The sequence below is a fragment of the Desmodus rotundus genome, chromosome 6 (assembly GCF_022682495.2).
Source record: "Desmodus rotundus isolate HL8 chromosome 6, HLdesRot8A.1, whole genome shotgun sequence".
Classification (NCBI taxonomy): Eukaryota; Metazoa; Chordata; class Mammalia; order Chiroptera; family Phyllostomidae; genus Desmodus; species Desmodus rotundus.
Genome location: NC_071392.1, coordinates 121384650 through 121403531, shown reverse-complemented (window position 1 = coordinate 121403531; position 18882 = coordinate 121384650). Strand labels below are relative to the sequence as shown.

The window sequence follows — 18882 nt, the reverse complement described above, 5'->3', positions numbered from 1 at the left end:
AGTTATTGTATAATTAAAATATAAGTGTATGTGTATGTACACAGTATATATTTACATTATATATATAGAAATAGATGTTGATATGGATATAATAAGCTCAGCAGACTACTTCAGGTGGGAGTGATTAGCTATCAGAAGGAATGGTAAAAATATATCATTTTGGCCAAATAAAAAAAAAGTGACAATTTTATAAGAACAAGGGAGCACCACTTTCACTTTTAATACTTAACAGATTAAATATCAATATTTTGAAAAATTTTACTCTTTGACTCTCATAGATTTCAGACCACAAAAATATACACAAAGTAAAGCATCTTATTTGTTCACTAAAACCACCTATTTCCCCAACTTTTAAAAAATCTGCTTTTCAAGGAACATAACATGGTCATGCAAGGCCACAAAATACACATGTAAGAAAATGCAGTGCCCTCGGGTAAGGAAATAATAGTAAAACTATGTTAACAGCATCATTCACCAAACCCCTACACAGTAGGTGTGGAAAGAACTGTGCTAACCTCTGGGAACCCAGGGATGAATAAAACAGCCTCTACCTTTTCCTGGTTTATCTGTGCAACTGTGTAGCCACAAAACTGAATACTTTTTTTAAAAAGGGGGCAGTTTCTATACAGTAACATTTAGCTTAATAGATTAAGAATGCTCTGAAATGAAGGGTTCTGAAGACCTAAAAGATCTGCATTTGACGAGTTAAAATCGACTTAATTCAGGTGCACTACATTCACTAAAAAATTTTTCCCCAGAAAATCAAACTAGGAATTAATAAAGTACTTGAAGTGTTTTAAGGTCAGGAAAAAATACAAATACATATATTTAATGTAGTGAAATAATTTCTTTAAATCCTGGAGGTCATATAAAAGTTCACAAATTGTTTTTTTGATTCAAAACCTAGTATGTATCACAGAGATAAAGCTGTAGAGAAATAATGTCTATCTGGTTATAACTACCATTTCGTTTTGAATTCCAAACTTACTGTTGGTGACTGCATTCTAATACAGAAGTTGAGATGCTAGATTTACAAAAAGAAGGAAACCAAAGAAATAACACTTAATGTACTCTCAACAGACGGGAAAATAATGTCAATAGTGTTCCAGAGAAAATAACAAGAAATGAGTTAGAAGCAAACTAAAAGAGGGCAGATGAATGGATTATTTAATAATTGCCTTTAAAACTATGAAGCTTATTGTTACCAGGTGAACACTAACATTTTCCTCTTTATTTCTACAACAAACAATAAAAACCCTATTAAAGTTGAACCAAGATGGACAAATAATGAATAGTAAAGCAGGGACCAAAAAAGGCTAAAGATTCTCTCACAGTCAACAGCTTGGATAATAATACTCTGTCTGGATGTTGAACCTATCTTTACATATCACATCTGGTCACAATTGGGCATAAAAATGCCTTGGGACTTGCGTTTTCCTTTTAAGATACAAAAGATTTTCAAGTTTCCCAATTTCACAAAATTTCCTGGGTTCTTTTTTGGGGGGGTGCGGTAAAAGTGTTCATTCAACAAATATTCGCGGAGTGCTCACTAGTCCCATGGACTCCGGGAGCTGACGGCAGACAGCCTGTGGTCAGAGTGCCACAGCCCCTGTCACCATGGAGCTCGCAATCTATAAGGGTGGATATTCCTTAAAGAATAACTCCCCAAAGGAGGCTTTGATGAAAGAACAGCTACTGAGATGAGTCACAGGGGGCTTACACTCCTCTGGGAGGCCCACGAAGGTTTCCCCAAGCACTTGCCAAATGAGCTAAGATGTCAAAGTGATGAAGATCTCAAAGCCAAAGGAAGATAAGTAGAAACAGCATGTGCCATGTCTAATCCAGAAAGGACTTGATGAGTATGAGGACCTGGAAAGAGACCTTTGGGAAGGGAGCAGGGTGGGCATGGGGAACGATAAGGCTGAAAGCCAGGGGTGGAGAAAGGGAACCAGAGGCAGATTCTTCTAAACCAGTGGGAACCCCAGATCAGTATAGCAACATCACCTAGGAACTTGTTAGAAATGCAAATCATCAGGCTCCACCTCAGACCTCCAGCAAATGCCCAGGAACCTGTATTTTAGTCACACCTCCATGGGAATCCGATGCACCTTCTGGTTTGAGAACTCCTGGAGTTCTTAGGCACTTCCGTGTGGTCTACTTCCCAAAGCCTTAGAATCTATCCATTGCTTCTTATTTCCATTCTTTCATGTCATTCACCTTCCATTGTCCCTCCCCTGCATTATAGTCACAGCCTCCCAACCAGTCTTCTCACACTTTCATTCACTTGTTCACTTAGGATTTATTGACACTTACTATTTGTTTGTAATACATTAGTGAACAAAACAAAGATCTTGTTTTTGTAAGGTTTCCATTCTTGTTAGTGGGTGTGTGGGCAAGAGAGATAGTGGACAGAAAGTAAGCAAAACACATAAAACATAGTAAAAGAGCAACATACACAGGACATAAAAGAAGGTGATACATGCTGTGAGGGGATAAAAAGAGTGTTTATGTCTCCAGCACGGACTGGAGATCTGTACTAACTGCATTTCTTTTAACCCTCCGCCCTGCCTCCCAAACATGTCTTACAAATGGAAAAGAAACTAACCCCTCACAATCTAAGAATGAGAAGGTAGCTGCCACCCTGAGTGTATCTGCCTCTCAAGCCTTGATCTCTCTCCATGTCACTACGGTTGCAGCTTTGGTTCCATAGAAAGTAGATGCTGAGATGGGGATTTCTGTGCAAACATTTATTAGAGAATGCATATGGTATCAACATCTGTAGAGGAAAGGGAAGGGAAGAGGAGGGGAGGAGAAGGGAGGGGAGGGAGAAGAGAAAGGGAAGGAGAAGGGAAGGGGAAGGGAGGGGGGCAGTTCGAAGCAGAGGTTAGGCTGTAATAGTTACTAAAGAAGTCTCAGCCAACACCACTTGAGCTCTGAATCGGCATGGCCCTACAGAGTTTTCCTAAAGTGTGGTAAGGGGCTGGATCTCATACACCGGAATAAACACTCTTTGGATCATTGGGTGTGTGCTGCGAGAAGGGGGCATGACTACAGGCAAGGCAGCTATTTCCAGGCAACATCAATTCCCAGAAAAGAAATAGTCAATTAGGGATTGTGAACCTATAGCTAGTACCTTGCAAGGACTGGTTAATTCACCAATTGGGGAGGCAGGGAAAGATGTGGGTAAGAACACACACAAAAACAATGCCCCTCAGTTTTCTTGGAATCTTCTGTTCCAGAGTATTCTGTGATAACGTCTCCTCCCAGAATGCCCAGCAATGTTGGATCTGGGATTCAAGCACTTTGTAGAGATAGCATCAAAACCATAAATGAGTCTTTGCATGAAGGAACTCAGCCCTGCCAGATATCAATAATGTGTACAAGTGCTTATTCAAAGAGAGTAAAATTGTCAAGATTATAATTACTTGTAACTGGAAGTAGGCAAAGAAACTGATGTTGCTGAATAGTGTTCAGCCCCCGGAGAGCTGGCAAAGTTAGTCAAGATTGCATGTCATTAGAAAAATTGGAGTGAAACATTTCGGTCAATATGGTCAGCTTTCTCTGAATCCATGAGTGGTCATGGTTAACACAGTAAATATCCAATTCCATCACTTAGAATTGCCCTTTGCTCCCAGCATTTACTTCGGCAGCTTTGAAAGCTTAGACAAACACACAGTGCTCCTTTTACTTGACCCACGCTCATATTGGCTTAGCTGACTGCCTTGGGACAGAATTGCAGGAAATAGGTAAGCAAGACTGGCAGGAACAAGAAACTTAATGGAGGTAGGAAATAAGATAACAATAGTATAAACTTAGAGCAAGAAGGGACCTTAAGGTTGAAAAAGACTACCCCACACTCTCTTTTATACATGAGGATATTAATACCTGAAACCCAGAGAGAAAGGTGAAGGGCTTTTGCCAAATCTGAAAGCCAGTTCTCTTTCTGTTGTAGCACATTGTCACTAGAAGTGTGTGGTGACTCTGTAATGGGTCCACTTAGCTGGGCTGAACAAAAGTTCACAGTTTCCTTCTCTGCAGACTTCTGATTAGGCTACGCCATGAGAGACGTTTCGTAGGAAAGCTGGAAGAAGGAAGTGAAGCAGCTGTCTTACTGTTCCCCACACTCAGAAGGTCACACAGTGCTTTGTAGTCCATGTCCATTGTCACTTAACTGATGGCTCACTTGTTGGGCACGCAATTGCCCTACCTCTTCCTGCTCTCTCAGGTTCCCCACTTCCGTGGTCGGTCATGTGTTCAGCTCCACGACGAAGCTTCTCCTGCAGGACACCTGCTTTGTCAAGGCCAGAAGAAGTGAGAGCTGACATGAATCCAGTCTGTTTTAGTGGGGTCCAACTCATGCTCATGGGTTCCAAGTTGTCCTTGGTCTCCACCACTTTATGCCCATCTTCCCTTCCCTGCGGGCTTCAAGTTCCATCTTGAGATATGAAAACAACAGTCACAGAGATTCTTTAATAGCTCCCACAACTGGGTACGGTCAAACCCCTGTAACAAATCCCTACCAGTAGTGGTTCTCCACCTTGAATTGAACTCCACTCAAACTAGGTGCCAATAGCTGACAGAATCATGGCTCCAGGGCTTCCTGGTATCTTGGGAATGGCCCATCCCCCTCTCAGACCCAGGCTTACTAACCTTCCATTCTCTCATTAAATACCACCATATTCAGGAATTAAATTTATATTTTAATTTTAAAAGATGCTTTTGTAATTTTTAATACTGCTTAATAATAAAATACTAGCTAGTTTTTCTTGAGTGCTTACTATAGGCCAAGAATAATGCTAAGCATTTTGTGGCCTATCTTGGCATTTTTTAGCACATGGGGAAACTTGGACAAACAAAGGTTATACAGTTTTCTGAAAGGCACAGAGTTAGGAATCAGCAGAACCAGAATTTACAGCCAGGGTGCTTGACCGAAGGCCTTACTGTTAGCACTATACTGCCTCTTATGAAGAGATTATGCTTGAATGTTTGGTTTCTCATGTATTTTATAACATTTTGGCATTTCCACAGCTTCCCTTGTATACCTATCACTACTACTTTCCTCCAGAGTGTAGAAGATTTAATGCTTACTTGTGTAAAATAGATGCCTCGGCGTCTCCAACTCTTTGTCCCTCCCACTATTCACACCTTTAGCCATTTATCTTATAGCATTCTCCTACAGTGACCTTAAACTTGACTATACGACATGCCAGTGGAATCATAGCAAATGTGAAATGAAGAGAGGCTTGAACAGTTTTGGGTAAGTGAAATTGCTTGCTCTCATTCTTGTTTTTTTACTAGCATCGTGGGGACAAGTTCGAGCTAGGCTGTTGGAGAATGAGAGGGAGAGATGGCTCAGTTGTCCCCACTGCCCCCAAACAACAGCCACTTGACCACCAGGCACATGAGAGAGCCCAGCCAGGACCAGAAGAGCCGCCAGGTGGGCATAGTCTCTGTTGACAAACCATAGACTCCTGAGCAAATTAAACTAATTTAATTTGAGGTTTGTCACACAGCACGATTTTGTAAGTATCTAGGTAATTGATACATTTCTTTCTTGTTGCTTCCCCTTATTAAAAGAAAAAAAAAAGACTGCTGGTGTTCTTCTGCTTTAACTAAAATCCATGCTGCAAGCAGGCTGAGAAGCTGTCCAGGGCACCAAAATTTCACTCTGAAGACAAAAAAATGGTTTTCCTCTCCTTTCACATTTCAGTAAAATACAAATCTATATAATGTTCAATGTAAGCAAATTAGCAGAATAAATAGTTTTACCTTTTCTACAATTTTGAAGAGAACAGTCACTCTGCAACAAACATCAACATTTTCAAACACAGAGAGCCAAACAAAGGTTGGAGTTTTTCTCCCACCCCCACCCCCCACCCGTCAGAGAGAAGAAACATGGAGGCTCTTGGCTGCCAGGAGCTACAAAGTCTTTGGCATATTCTAATGATTCCAGGTTAGGGTTTATATTTCATCTGTATGCGTTCCTTCTTTTGAAAGTTCTACAGATGGAATGAGTATAAATTATGCCCTTTCAGATGGGGTAAGGAAGAAAGAGGAGTAAAATGTTAAAAACACGCTCTTCCTGTTTTCCCTCCCATGTTAATACGTGGGAGGATAATTACCCTTAGCTCTGTTTTCATGCTAGAAGAGTTGCATTCCTCAAGCACAACATGCAGCTGGGCTCAGAGCAGGAAAACAGGAAAATAGCTAATACCTAATTACATGTACCCAATAACCCACATGGAAACTCATCTTACAGGCAGCCATTGATCCTGTCTTAAAGTGGGTACCTTGGTCCCTCTGAAGTTCTGCTATGGATCTTCACCATTTCCCTGGGGAAGATAAATAGGAAGACCAGTATTTGAGTGCAATCTTTGGCCTGACCCACAGGGAGCTCCACAGCAGGATTCACACTATAGAGTTGTACCTACTTGTGGCAACAGAACAGGCCTGTTGACTGAGGATGAGGGGAAATGTGTGTGTGTTGTGTGTGTGCTCATGTGTGCATGTGTGGGTGTGTTGGGGGTTGGATCTGTAACCTCCCAGACTAGACAGCTGTCATCAGCCAAGAGCAATTCTCTGAGAATGGAGGCAGCTGTGAGCCTTAGAAACCATTCCTCAGAGCAGCTGGGATCTAGATGCAGAGCTGGGTGTAGGGAATCTGAGTGGGCCGCCTACCATGTCTTCTATAGCTCCCTGTGTCATACACACAGCAGCATGAACTTTGAGTTTGAGTGGTGAGAGGAGAGAGGGGCATCTACCAAGAAGAAAATCCATGAAACAGGAGGAGATCAAGAACTCATTCACCTATAGACATTACTTAACATTTACACCATTGTACACATTCTAAGCCCACATCTGCACATGTGTGTTTCTGCCAGTTGTGTAATATGGACCAGCCATAACTTCAGGGCAGGAATTCAGAGCCACTTTTCACAAGATTCAACTGCCTTAGGTACCACCTCCTCCTCAGCTTCCTAGCCAAGTTCAAGTGGCAGCTTAGAAAAGTCAGAGCATTTGGGGAAGGCAAAAGATCATTCCAGAGTACGGGAGCATTTCAGAAAGCCAAGACTTTCTGAATCATGAGACACGCCAGTGTCTGAAAAGTGATGCATTTACCAGAGATAAAAACTAAGCTTGACCTAAGAAACAGGATTATGAAATGCCACCCAATCAACAGCACAATCACAGATGCCTTTCCTCTCATGTTTAAGAAGGAAGATGGATCAAAATTAAATCCAAATGATCTACTTTCCAATTCAATTGATCATTGCTGGCCACACAAAAATCCAGGCAGTGCTTTCTGTAAGCAGACACATTTCCAAAGGTATCTAGACATTCGGGTAAATGTTTGAACCGAATGAACATATCCACATATAATTTCCAAATACTGCTAATTGAACTGCCAATAGTCATACCACTTTTTCCCATGGTCTAGTTTTTCTAAATATCCAACACGGTAACCCTAGATACTGCCATGACAAACTATTTTTATTCTTTGGAAGTAAAATTTACCTAAGTTGAAATGCACAAATTCATGGGTTTTGAATGCACACACATGTAACCCAAACCCCATTAAAATATGAAACATCTTCATCATCCTAATCCTTGCCCCCACTAAGCAGAGGCAACTACTCTTCCTTCTTTTTTTTTTACCATAGATTATTTTTCCCTATTCTAGAAATTCATCTAAATGGAACCAAACAGTATATACTCTTTCATGGAAGGCTTCTTCCACTCAGCACCACCTTTTTGAGATTCATCCATGTGGTTGTATTGGTCTTTCATTCCCTTCTGTTGCTAATAGCAGATGGTAGTGTAGGTAGCTGGTTAGTATTAATAAAGGGGCACATGGAATCAGACTTTAAGCTTGATTTACTAGGAAGATGTAGCATTCACAGGCTCCCGAGGGGATCCTCAACAGAGAGGACTTAGCCCCAAGCAAGCAGGAAGAATTGGCTTTCCAATCCCCCTGGGGGGAGAAGCCTGGTAGCTGGAATTACAGGAGTAGGGAGGACAAAAGAGCAGGGGAAATTCCTTTGCTGAGTCATGCGCAGTAGGAGCCAAGATGGCATGGAGGGAGCAGCACAAACCTGTGAAGAGCCCAGAAAGTGATTGGTTAGTTTGAAAGAAAGCCTGCTCTTTCCCAAGCCCAGTATAATATAATCGAACAAAAGCCTGGGGTTCGCTTATTCATTCACACATTCTCTCTCCATAGCAGCCACGTGGGCCAAGGGCAGACTCCTCAGCGGTGGATGTACAGAAGGGGAAATGAAATACAGAGAAGTCCACATCTCTGCATCCGGGCCCTCCTGGGCCTGACAGATATGGGTGCAGGTTTGGCACCCAGGGGCTAGACTACCGCTACAGCAGGACAGAGCTGAGCCACTAGCCACCTGGAAAAGTCCTCCATTTCACTCTAATAAACTTTGCCACAATTGCCCACATCCTCCTATGTATAGGTCCCCAAGTAGGTTTTTCACAACTTTGCAAGAACCCATGACTTCATGGAAGAATCCTATTTCCACTGGCAATGTCAGTCAGTGGAGAAATTTTAGAACCGAACATTTTCTAGCTTTTATTCTAATAATTAAAGCTGATTAAAGCTACTGATTTAGATAATTTGAGATTTTTTTTTTTTTTTTTTATAAAACATGATGTCTTTTAAGAAACTATTCCTGAGTGAGAGTGGCAAAAGTTTTCCACTCAGGGGACCCACAGCAACAGTAACAAAAATTTCCACAACTAAACTTGCAAAAATCCATTCACGCTCCACAATAAAACCACCAAAAATGTTTTATTTGCAAACTGCTTAAAAGATATAGTACGAAAAAAAGAAGAAACCCCTACAGATCTCACTGTAGACATTATTATCTTTAAGACTTGGTGCCAGCCTACGGAAACCAATCAACTATATTGTTGGTTCTTAGGCACAGCAGCAGCAACACAGCCTGAAGTTATTATATTCCCCGGGTGCTTTATTTCTGGCAAAATCTCTTAATTGGCTAGCATGCTAATCCCTTTCTTAGAAGAACACTTAGCACTGGAAATGTGTGAGGCAAATAAAAACACAAGTCCTGGTTTGGTATGCAAATCAGCACCATGGAAACTGGCATGGCCCTGCTGAGCTCAAGGCAATCGGCAGGAAGCAGATGAGTTATGAATCAAAGCTTGAAGAAAAATGCTGTCAACAGGATTAGGGACACAGACTGCTTCTCACCCTATGGCTCTCTTTAATTCTGGACGAGGAGACTTAAACTCGACACTTCAATGAACTAGATCATCATGGGGCCTCATTTCTCCTCAGTGGACCCAACGAACAAAACTCCGCCATTTAGAATACAGACATCAAAGCTTAGCAAAGTGTGACATAATTTTAGTTACTATTTCCCTTTATAAGAACTATATTTGTAGAAATCTTCAAAATGTTTTCTTTTCTTATTCAAACAATAAAATAAATGCTTTTCTATGTTAGTCATTATGTGGGCCTAGAAATTCTATTGTCCGTGATTCTATTTTCATGACCTTTGTGGTCTAGTAAGGACTTTCACATTCTTCTGGGACAAAGAGAATTTCTCTCCTAATGTCTCATTGAAGGATATTGCCAAAGGAATAAGCAAAGTGTTCTTAGAAAACCATACCTTCTTCTTCACAGAAGTCCTTCTCTTGTCTCAAGTGCCTCCGCAAGCCCACTAAGGGATATAGCAACAGGCAACTTACTATTGTGTAAAATCAGATATTTAATGAGACCTTTTGGCTAATAGCTCCCGTACCACATACAAGAGAGGAGTTAAATGGAGCCAATTGTCCAGCCCACACAGACTGTATTAAAAATTTCAAAGGCCAAAAATGTGAGGTATGAAAGAGAAGCCAAAGAACCATGAAGTCAGGAGAACTGTCCCATGTGACAAGCATAAATTACAAGGGTTTATAACATGGTGTTCACAGGATGCAGGGGGTCCTTGAACTTGGATGGCAAAATACCTTTATTTTCATTAGCTTCTAACCAACCATTTTTTTAAGTTAAGGATGTACATAATAAACGACATTAATACTGTTAATATGATTTTGCTGCCAAGAACAAATGACCGATGTTTTCATATGATATCACAGATGTGGCAAAGCTTCATCACGTGTATTCACTGCCACTTCAAAGTTACAGTAGTTAGGAAACTACTAGGCCCACTCTAGAGCGTGCTACTAATGTACTAATAAAGAGGCCCACATACGGAACTAGGTACTACATGGTTTCTAAAATAAGCTGATACAGCTCTGGTTGGGTCGCTTAGCTGGTTAGAACATTATCCCGATACACCAAGGTCGCAAGTTCAATATCCAGTCAAGGAACATACAAGAAGCAATGAATGAATGCATAAATAAGTGGAACAATAAGTCGATGTTTCTTTCCTTCTCTCTCTCTCCCTCTCCTCCTCTCTCTCTCCAAAATCAATAAAAATAAATTTTAAAAAATATGCTGATAACTATATTTCAAAATAGCTAGTTTCCTTTGTATGTATAATTATATACTTAGCCACCTGATTTAATTATGCATTAATTAAGAACAACAAACAACTAATATGCATAATAACATGATTAAAGTAAAAAAACACTACAAGGAGGGAAAGAAGCTCAATGCAGAGAATGTCTGAGTATCGTTCCATTATAAGCAGCTCAAAATTACCTACCTATGGTGGTGAAAGCAACAGTGTTTGCCTCTGGGCTGGGGAGTGTTGACTGGGAAAAGAATGAGGATACTTTCTGGGATGATAGAAGTGTTCTTATTTTGGTCTGGATATGGGTGACTATGTACACATTTGTTACAATTAAGCTGTACATAAGATGCGTTCATTTTACTATGTGTGAATTTACCTTAGTAAAGTACTGAAAACAGTATTATTCTAGGGGCTCTACAGACTTTGCCAAACAAAGGGGTTAACAACTCAAAAGAGGATAAGACCCCTGATCTCTACCAGCATCTTAGAGCTGCAGGAAAGCCAGACCGGCACCAAACTGACCCTTGAGTTGCCACGCATCATCCACAGTCAAATTAGCACTCATTAACTGTCCAGATTAAGCGACTACATCTCTGCTCTGAGAATCTCTCCAGGCCCCACCCAGTTAACCCATTCCTGTGGACATCCTCCAGTGATAGCCCAAGATATTCATAAGATTCACTGGGCTTCCAACTCCCCTGCCCAAGACAGGAGGAATGCCTGGACACCTTGCAAGGCCATGGTGGCTGAGAAAAAAGCCTTCCATCAGCTAAGGCAAGGTGGCATCCCCCACTGAGTCAGGATAGCAGAGGAGTCCCCAGCCCTGCAATGGCCCTTCCCACTTCTGAAAACTAGCAAGGGGCATATGTTATCTGTGTTCCATGAAACGGTACCCTCACTGTGGTTTTTTCCAAATCAAGCACCAGTGAGGCTGGGAAAACTGAGGTGGACCCCCTTGAAAAACTAACCATTAGTGACATGACTCTAGCCCAGGTGATACCCATCAACCGTCCATCTTTTAAAAAGACAGATGGTTCCTCCCTGCCGAAGAACTGGACAACCCTCGCACCCACACTTCTCTAGGTCCTATGGGAAGACAAGCTGATTGGGGAACACAGATAAGACCAAAGGCATCTACTGGCTTCACACTCCAGCATGACCTCAGCCAGTCTTCTGGACTGTGATGTGTGACAGTATTTCAGGAAAATGGTTCAGGAGAAAGACCAGACTAGGAGCTGAGAGCTATGTGTCAGGGTTGAGCATTATCACGAGTGGGACCTGTGACCCTGATCCAGGCACTCTCCCTTCCCTACCTCAGATTTTTCATCTCCAAAAATAAAGGGGTAAGAAAATACTCAGCCTCCCAGTCCTAATGGTTGATGATCCCGTGAACCATAAATCTCACTTAAATACAGTTTTTTTCTCCCAATAATGCCCAGTTCTAGAACCACATTTTTTTAAAATTTCTATTTGGATTTTAATTTTAAATTCAACTGAGACTATTTTTAGTAATTAAAAAAACATGGCAATTCCTATCTGGGAGTCAGTATGAACTATAACAACAAAAGAGGTACAATGCTGATATTGGCAGGCTTTATTATTGTTATTATACTTTATTACACTTAATTAAGAGTACTGATAGAATACTGATTAAATTCACTGACACTCCCTGGATCCAAATCCTACCTCTTCCTTCTATTAGCTTTGAAAACTTGGTCAGGGTACTCAATTTTACCATGTTTTACTTTTCCCATCTGTAAAACAAGAAAATTCACAGTGCTTCACCCACAGAGTGGAGGATTAGGTTAATATTTGCAAATAATTTAGATTACCTGACAGATGGCAAGTGCTAGGTATACGTGTACTGAGTAATTAATTAAGAGCAAGTGGTCTGCTTAGGAAGAATTTGGGTATAGTTTTCCTATTTCAGATGGTTCTTAATTGTTGGCTATAAAAAAAACCACCCTCTTCCTGAAAGAAGGAGTCACACACAAAGCAATAATGTGTTTTGCTTGTTCAACCCAAGTAAAAAGTTTCTGGATTAACCACCTTGATATTCAGAGTTCCCGATAATACAGACAACAAATAGCTCTACTGTATAATTTGTAGAAAAAAATAAACAACCATGAGTCAAGTACACGTGTTCTTAACTAACAGCATGATTAACGATTAACAGGCCAGGATGGGGAAACTGCTGCAACCAAAAAAAAAAAAAAAAAAAAACCTCATTAACATTAAAATACTGTGTAAAGGCTAAAGGAGAACAGTCAGGTCCTGGGCTGACTATTCCAATGGGTAATCTGTAATAAATCAATGGACTGTTCAATTCTTCAGCCAGTTTTACCTCTGCAGATTCATTCGGTCTGTAATTCATTTCAAGATGACACCAGAGAGAGAAGGAAGGCCGTTTTCGCTTCATTTTTATGGATCCAATTAAAATTCACTCCAGAGACTAAGAACCTTTTAATTGACCCTACAGAGTATCCCTGCGGACAAGCACATTCCCCCATACCCACCAGCACCCAGCCCCAGCCCTTCGGTCTCCAGACATGCTGCCTTTACAATAAGCACTACTTTTAGGCACTAAAACATGGATACTTTTGTTAATTATATTTAGAGACCATGCAAGATACCAGCTAAATATCCCATTTTTCTCACCAGACCTGACAGTTGGAAACACTCAGTTCTGCTCTGCTTCCATTGTATTTCTGAAGTCATCTGAATGATTGAAATCAGAGATAAGTATCTGCAAATGAGTTGAAGAAAAAAGATGTGCCTGAAAACTGCAAACGCCGTGTTGCCCTCAATTCCAGTTTAATTCTTGGCAATTTGGCTGATGCGTGTAAAATGCAGCAGCAGTCTTTCCCTGATGGTAACATTTCATAGTAAAACCTTTAAAGATTCTGTTTCCAAATCAAGTATTAAAAAAAATCCCCATAAAAAATAAAAATAAAATCGTATAAGGGAAGAGTTCTTCATTCGATTTTCAGTAAGTCCACAACCTAATAATAAAACAATAATTTCACAGTATCATATTTTATTGAGCCTCTATTGTGTGTTGGCACTAGTCTGCTGCCTGATAAAGTGAGATATTATCACACTCAGTCCCTAAGACAGACTCAAAACATATAATTAGGCCCACTTCAACATTAAGGAATTCATCCAGAGTGAGAAGTTGACCTAGGAATTAATCCAAAACTTGAGGAAATTTGACCAAAAAGTAACAACTTTCTTTCTCACACTTCACTTCTATAGATGATTTCACAGTTTGACCTAAGCAGTGAACTGCTGGTGGTATTTCTGGGCCACTCCTAACTGTCTCCAGGAATCCAGCTGGGAGCTCCCAGTCATAATGAATTCATAACTAAGATGGAGAGGAGAGAGTTGGAGGAAACCAAGAGAAGATATGTCTGAGACATTGAGCCTTTGATCTTTCCACCTTTACTTTTCCTCCTTTTCCAACAAATCACTTATTCCCTGCAGCCAATCTCTGCGAACTGCAACCCCATGAAGCAATTCATTCTACAGTGAGAATTGTCTACTGGCTTCACATCCTTTGAGTGTTTAAACTTCCAAAAAGAAATAAATGAATTAATCTCAACAAATCCTTAAACATCCCTCTGATGATAGTCGTAAAGGAACAAGCCCCCATTTATGGTCCTGGTGCTTCATTCCAGGGAGCCTCCTGCTCACCCCCCACTTCTGCCCTCTGATCATTAGGGTGCTATATACATGCACCTAATTTACTTCAGCAGCCCACAAATCAAGCTTCCACCTCCCAGACGCTCCCCTCTGCATGCAGCGCTATACAAACCAAAGCTAATCACTGCACTGGCACAGAAATGAGTGTTTCAGTACATAATTCTAACAGTTGCTAAAGGCTGAATCTACATTGCAGCAGATGTGAGGTGAGCACCTCCCGAGTACTAACTTTCTGGTGATTTTGCCTCTGAATGCCTGATGTCAAACCATAACCCAGAACACACCATGCCACCTTCTCTCATACCACCAGTCATAGATGGTGGGGCTCTGCTTTGCAGGAAGTTGGCTTTTCATTTATCGAGAGCCTCAACTAGTTATGGACCTCAAGAAGTGTTGATGGAATGGAAACTCTATGGTTTTGACTCAGAAGTACATGGCAAAATCCTGACTCCACTGCTTGCTCTTATCTTTAATTCTGAGCTCATTCCTTACCAAGAAAACAGGGCTGATACTGTTTACTGAATGTTAAGAGGCTTAATCAGGACAACACATCTGAAGTTAGTAGCACATATCCAATGTGGAGTACATGTTAGAAATGTGTTTCCCACAGGAAATTGGAAATGGCTCCTGTCTTCTGGATGGGTATGGTTGAAATAGATAAATATGGATATGAGAAGCATTAAAATGTTATGATTAGGACTGTAAATTCTGAATTCAAATCCTGGTGGGCAAGTTAACCTCTCTCTGCATCATTTTTCCTCATCTGTAAAATGGGATAATCCTAGTAACCACTTTACACAGTCGTTATGAGGGTCACAGCACTGCCCGGCCCACTGGAAGCACTGTATACGCAAGGCTGTTTACAATTTCAATAATAATTGTTATTATCATTTACAGCAGACCAAGTGGACACACACATTTGCCCGTAGAAGAGGCCCCTCAGGAAGAGTGTGAGACCCACCTTCCCCTTTTATTAGAGTTACCGAGCACAGAAAGGTTTTTGATGCACTGTGTTTAGCCCTCAGGGATAAATCAGCCTGAATGGGTCACAGCTGCAGGGGATTCATTTTGGTTCAATTTTAAGAAAAAAAAAGGAAAGTGGCTGAGCTGCTCAGAGATGAAACAGGCTGCTCCTGGAGGGAGGGAGTCTCTGGTCACAGGAGGAGTTCAAGCATCACCTGGCCACACCTTTGGCAGAAATGGCCCCTTTAAGCATCAATGGAAGTGATGGGAACAGCTAGCCTTTACGAACCTCCCAAGACCAAGGTTTAATGATGATACCAGAAATAATGGGACCAGGTAAATAGAGGCTCCATCAATATTACAGCTATTAGTACTGGGAACGATGAAAAATGTCTTTGACTCCATCAGATTTTGTCTCCATTTTCTAATGGGCCCGAACTCACTGCTTTGTGTTTGCCCATTCACCCCTACAGTCAGAGAGCTGGTGTGGGGGCCCACTCACCCCCCAGTCTGATCTTTCAAGAAAACAGCAAGAAATGCTATTCATTTGAGATGAGAACCTGGCCTTTGGTGCTCTCTTGCATTTTCATTCATGGCTTATTGGCAATTGCTCATCTCCTGCTGGAAATTAATTAAGGCTTGTGTTCGGCAGGAGCTGGTATTTGCTTTGAATCCTATACCCTACTGCCGAAACTTTGAAATGACAAAAACATGTCTCCAATCTGGGACTCGATGAGGCCCACTTGAAGAGCCCCCTGTCATTCTCAGCTATTCTTTTCTGAATAATGTGCTATAAATGGTCTCGGCGACAATGCACATGGTATATTTTAGCCACTTGGAAGTCCCTGCTGATTTTGCCAGGAAAAAAAAAAAGTCTACCTAGGACTGGACATGAAAATCCAATTTGAAGAAAAAAAATGTAGTTTCACTGTGTGGAGATTTAAAAATTACCCTCCTTAGATTGTGTCTCTAGTCCTTTTATGAAAGACAAAATGGACCATGTATAAGAAGAACAGTGAAAGTTAATGATTTATTACCCGTGAATTTCCCTTGTTTCTCTCCCAAACTGATTTTATAATCTATATATATCACTGTGGCATTCTTTTAGCTTTCATCTGCTCAGCGCTGGAAGTATCAAGAGCTAGCAGTGCCCCTTGCCAAAAAAGGCAAATGTGGCCCAGAGACAAAACACCTGAGGAGGTAAAAATCCTGACCTACTCTGACACCCCAGACGTACGCACAGTAATGTACCAAAGAGGGAATAGGAAACCTCTGTTCAGCCCAGATGCTCTTCCTGTGTTTTCAGGAGCTGCTCATGGAGCAAACCTTCTGTCTCAGAGACACACACAGGAGGTTAAGGTGGAGTCAATCCTGGGTTTATAGCAAAGGCCACTCCTCACCTGTCTGTTCTCCTAGTAGAGATCGCCCACTCTCTCCAAGTACACCAGGCTCTGTAACAGATTCCCCACCTCACAGCAGAGCACTACAACCGATGGAATCTGTTATCATTCTAGTTGTCTGTGTACCTTTTAAATCCTACTGTACCAAGACTGCCTCCTACCTCTTCAGGTCTCCATCCCAACTCCCAGATGCTATATTAATGACACAATACATTTGATAAATGGAATTGTTCTTCGGAAAATAAAAGGACCCTAGTTTTTACCTGAAAAGGAAAATAATTTGCCTTCTAATTCATTTTGTATATGGATAAATAGGCATGTAAAACAATACAAGTTAAAAATTGAAAGCGGAATCAGAGCATGCAACTAGCAATCTCTATCAGCAGCAGGGGCTAGAATTCATTTTAACCAAAGGAGGAAAAGCTAGTTAGTTACATTCCAAGCACACAATGAGAAGATGCAATGCATTGCTATTAAACTTCTAATTGAAGGACAAAGTTTTAAATAGCTAAAGCACAACACTGACTCCTAATGTTAGATAAAGTATAATTAAAAGGCTAATATTGACCCAATCAAGCCTGTTTTAATTGGACTCATAGCCAGTTTAAATTGGCCACATACCTGGGCCATATTATCAAGTTGCCAGCGTCCTGAATAACTGTCATGACATCTGCAGATGCTCTCGTAAGAGGACAGCTCCCCGATTGGAAAGTTGGCATGTGTTCCTCTAAAAGAAATTAGTTTAGTTTAAGAACCTTCGTTATTTCTCTTGACATCTTCACAACTGTTCATAGAACACCTATGCTAGCTAAAGCACCAGGTAAGAGGTTGCACAGAGTACAAAGGGCCTAACTCTGCTATTAGAAGCAACTGTAGCAAGGCAAAGAAGAAAAGTCCGCAAACAATGAAAACATCTGAAAACAGTAAGTGTTCACTGAGTTCTTATCGGGTGCTAGGCACTGTTCAAAGTACATCGGGTTTACTGACACTTTTAATCTTCCCAACAATCCTAAGAGGTAGTGGCTAATATTCTAATATTAACACCACTTTATGTATGAGACAGTCAGGGCAATAAAGGTTAAGTGATTTGGCCAATTTAGCCAGCGAATGATGTGATCCAAGTGCCTTGATGCCAAAGCCACATTCTCGATCGCCAAATCCCAACTCCTGGAGGTGACATAATACTGCTGATGTCCTGAGGTATTGCCATGAGATCCCAAAGCACAGCTCCAATTTATACCCTTAGACTAAACCCTTCAAAACAAATCTACTGAGTCGAAGCGTATGCACATTTTCAATTTCTGTAATACCTAGTACCTAGATGTCGAGTAGGCTCCGGGTTGGCGGGAGAGGTGGGAGAGGATATTCCAGATGGTGGAAACAGCATGAGCAGCAGGGTGATGGGGATCTTGATCCAGCAGCAGCGGGAGCTTCCTTTGTCTGGTGTGTGGAGGATGGGAGAGGATGCCTCGTGGCAGGTCTTGGTGGAGTCAGTGAGTTGGGGTTCTGGCTGCCTTTTTTCTCAAAGGATTTAGATTCCTTTTGAATCCATGGAGTTGTACTCAATTGTACTAATGAGGTTTGCATTCACTATTTGGCAGAAAAAGTATTATGGATCTTTCCGTGCTTCCCAGTTCTCAGTGAATTATCCTAAAAACCTTTTACGATAGACAGAGAGAATGCTTTGACTATTAAATTGTGAGGTACAAAGCTGAGCATTTTGGAAGGAGCCTGTTTTCTTTGAACAGCAAGAAAGGTCGGTAACAATAATGCTGCCTTTAGAATGGAAGATGATACTGCCTAATATGCCATTAGCAGGGTATACATTGCTTTAGGTTACACTCCCAGGAGAGCTGAATTTCCAGGAAGTGAGGAGGGTTTCTCCAGCTCCTTTGACTAGTTCCTGTGGTTCTATCCAGCAGTTTAACAAGCAGAGACCAGAGAGCAGCAGGGAAGGCCCTTCTGAAAACAATGTTGTAGTACTAACGCCTGCCCCCAACTTGGCCCAGGGAGAGAGGTATGGAACAGTCACAGCCTTAGTAACTGGTCATCACTCAAAAGGCTCATGTTATCAGGAGCCTTATGGTAGAAGGGCCAATTCACTGACCTGAAGTCCTTATCTCTACCTGCAGATGGAAACAGCACCCTAGCCTGGGACACCCTGAGATCTCTGCTGCTGATTCTTTCCTGTGAAACATCCGACATTTATCAGGCACTTAGGATGAGCCAGGCATCATGTTAGGTTCCAAATGAGTAAGCGACAGAAAATTCCTTTCTCTCCATTATCACAGAGATAACAGATTTGGGCAGCAAACAGGTATTAA

At 41.3% G+C, this 18882-nt stretch overlaps 1 protein-coding gene across 4 annotated transcripts in view; it reads right to left on the bottom strand.

Annotated features, from left to right (window-relative positions):
• PLCB1 (phospholipase C beta 1) overlaps nt 1-18882 on the bottom strand; it is a 647197-nt gene that overhangs the window by 467090 nt on the left and 161225 nt on the right. Inside the window, exon 2 of one of the 4 annotated variants that reach the window (XM_024559917.4) lies at nt 17180-17285. The exons of the other annotated variants lie outside the window; for them this stretch is intronic. Coding sequence (XP_024415685.1) covers nt 17180-17188 — 9 coding nt within the window. The 5' untranslated portion in view covers nt 17189-17285. The remainder of the gene's footprint in view (nt 1-17179; nt 17286-18882) is intronic. 4 annotated transcript variants of the gene reach the window in all.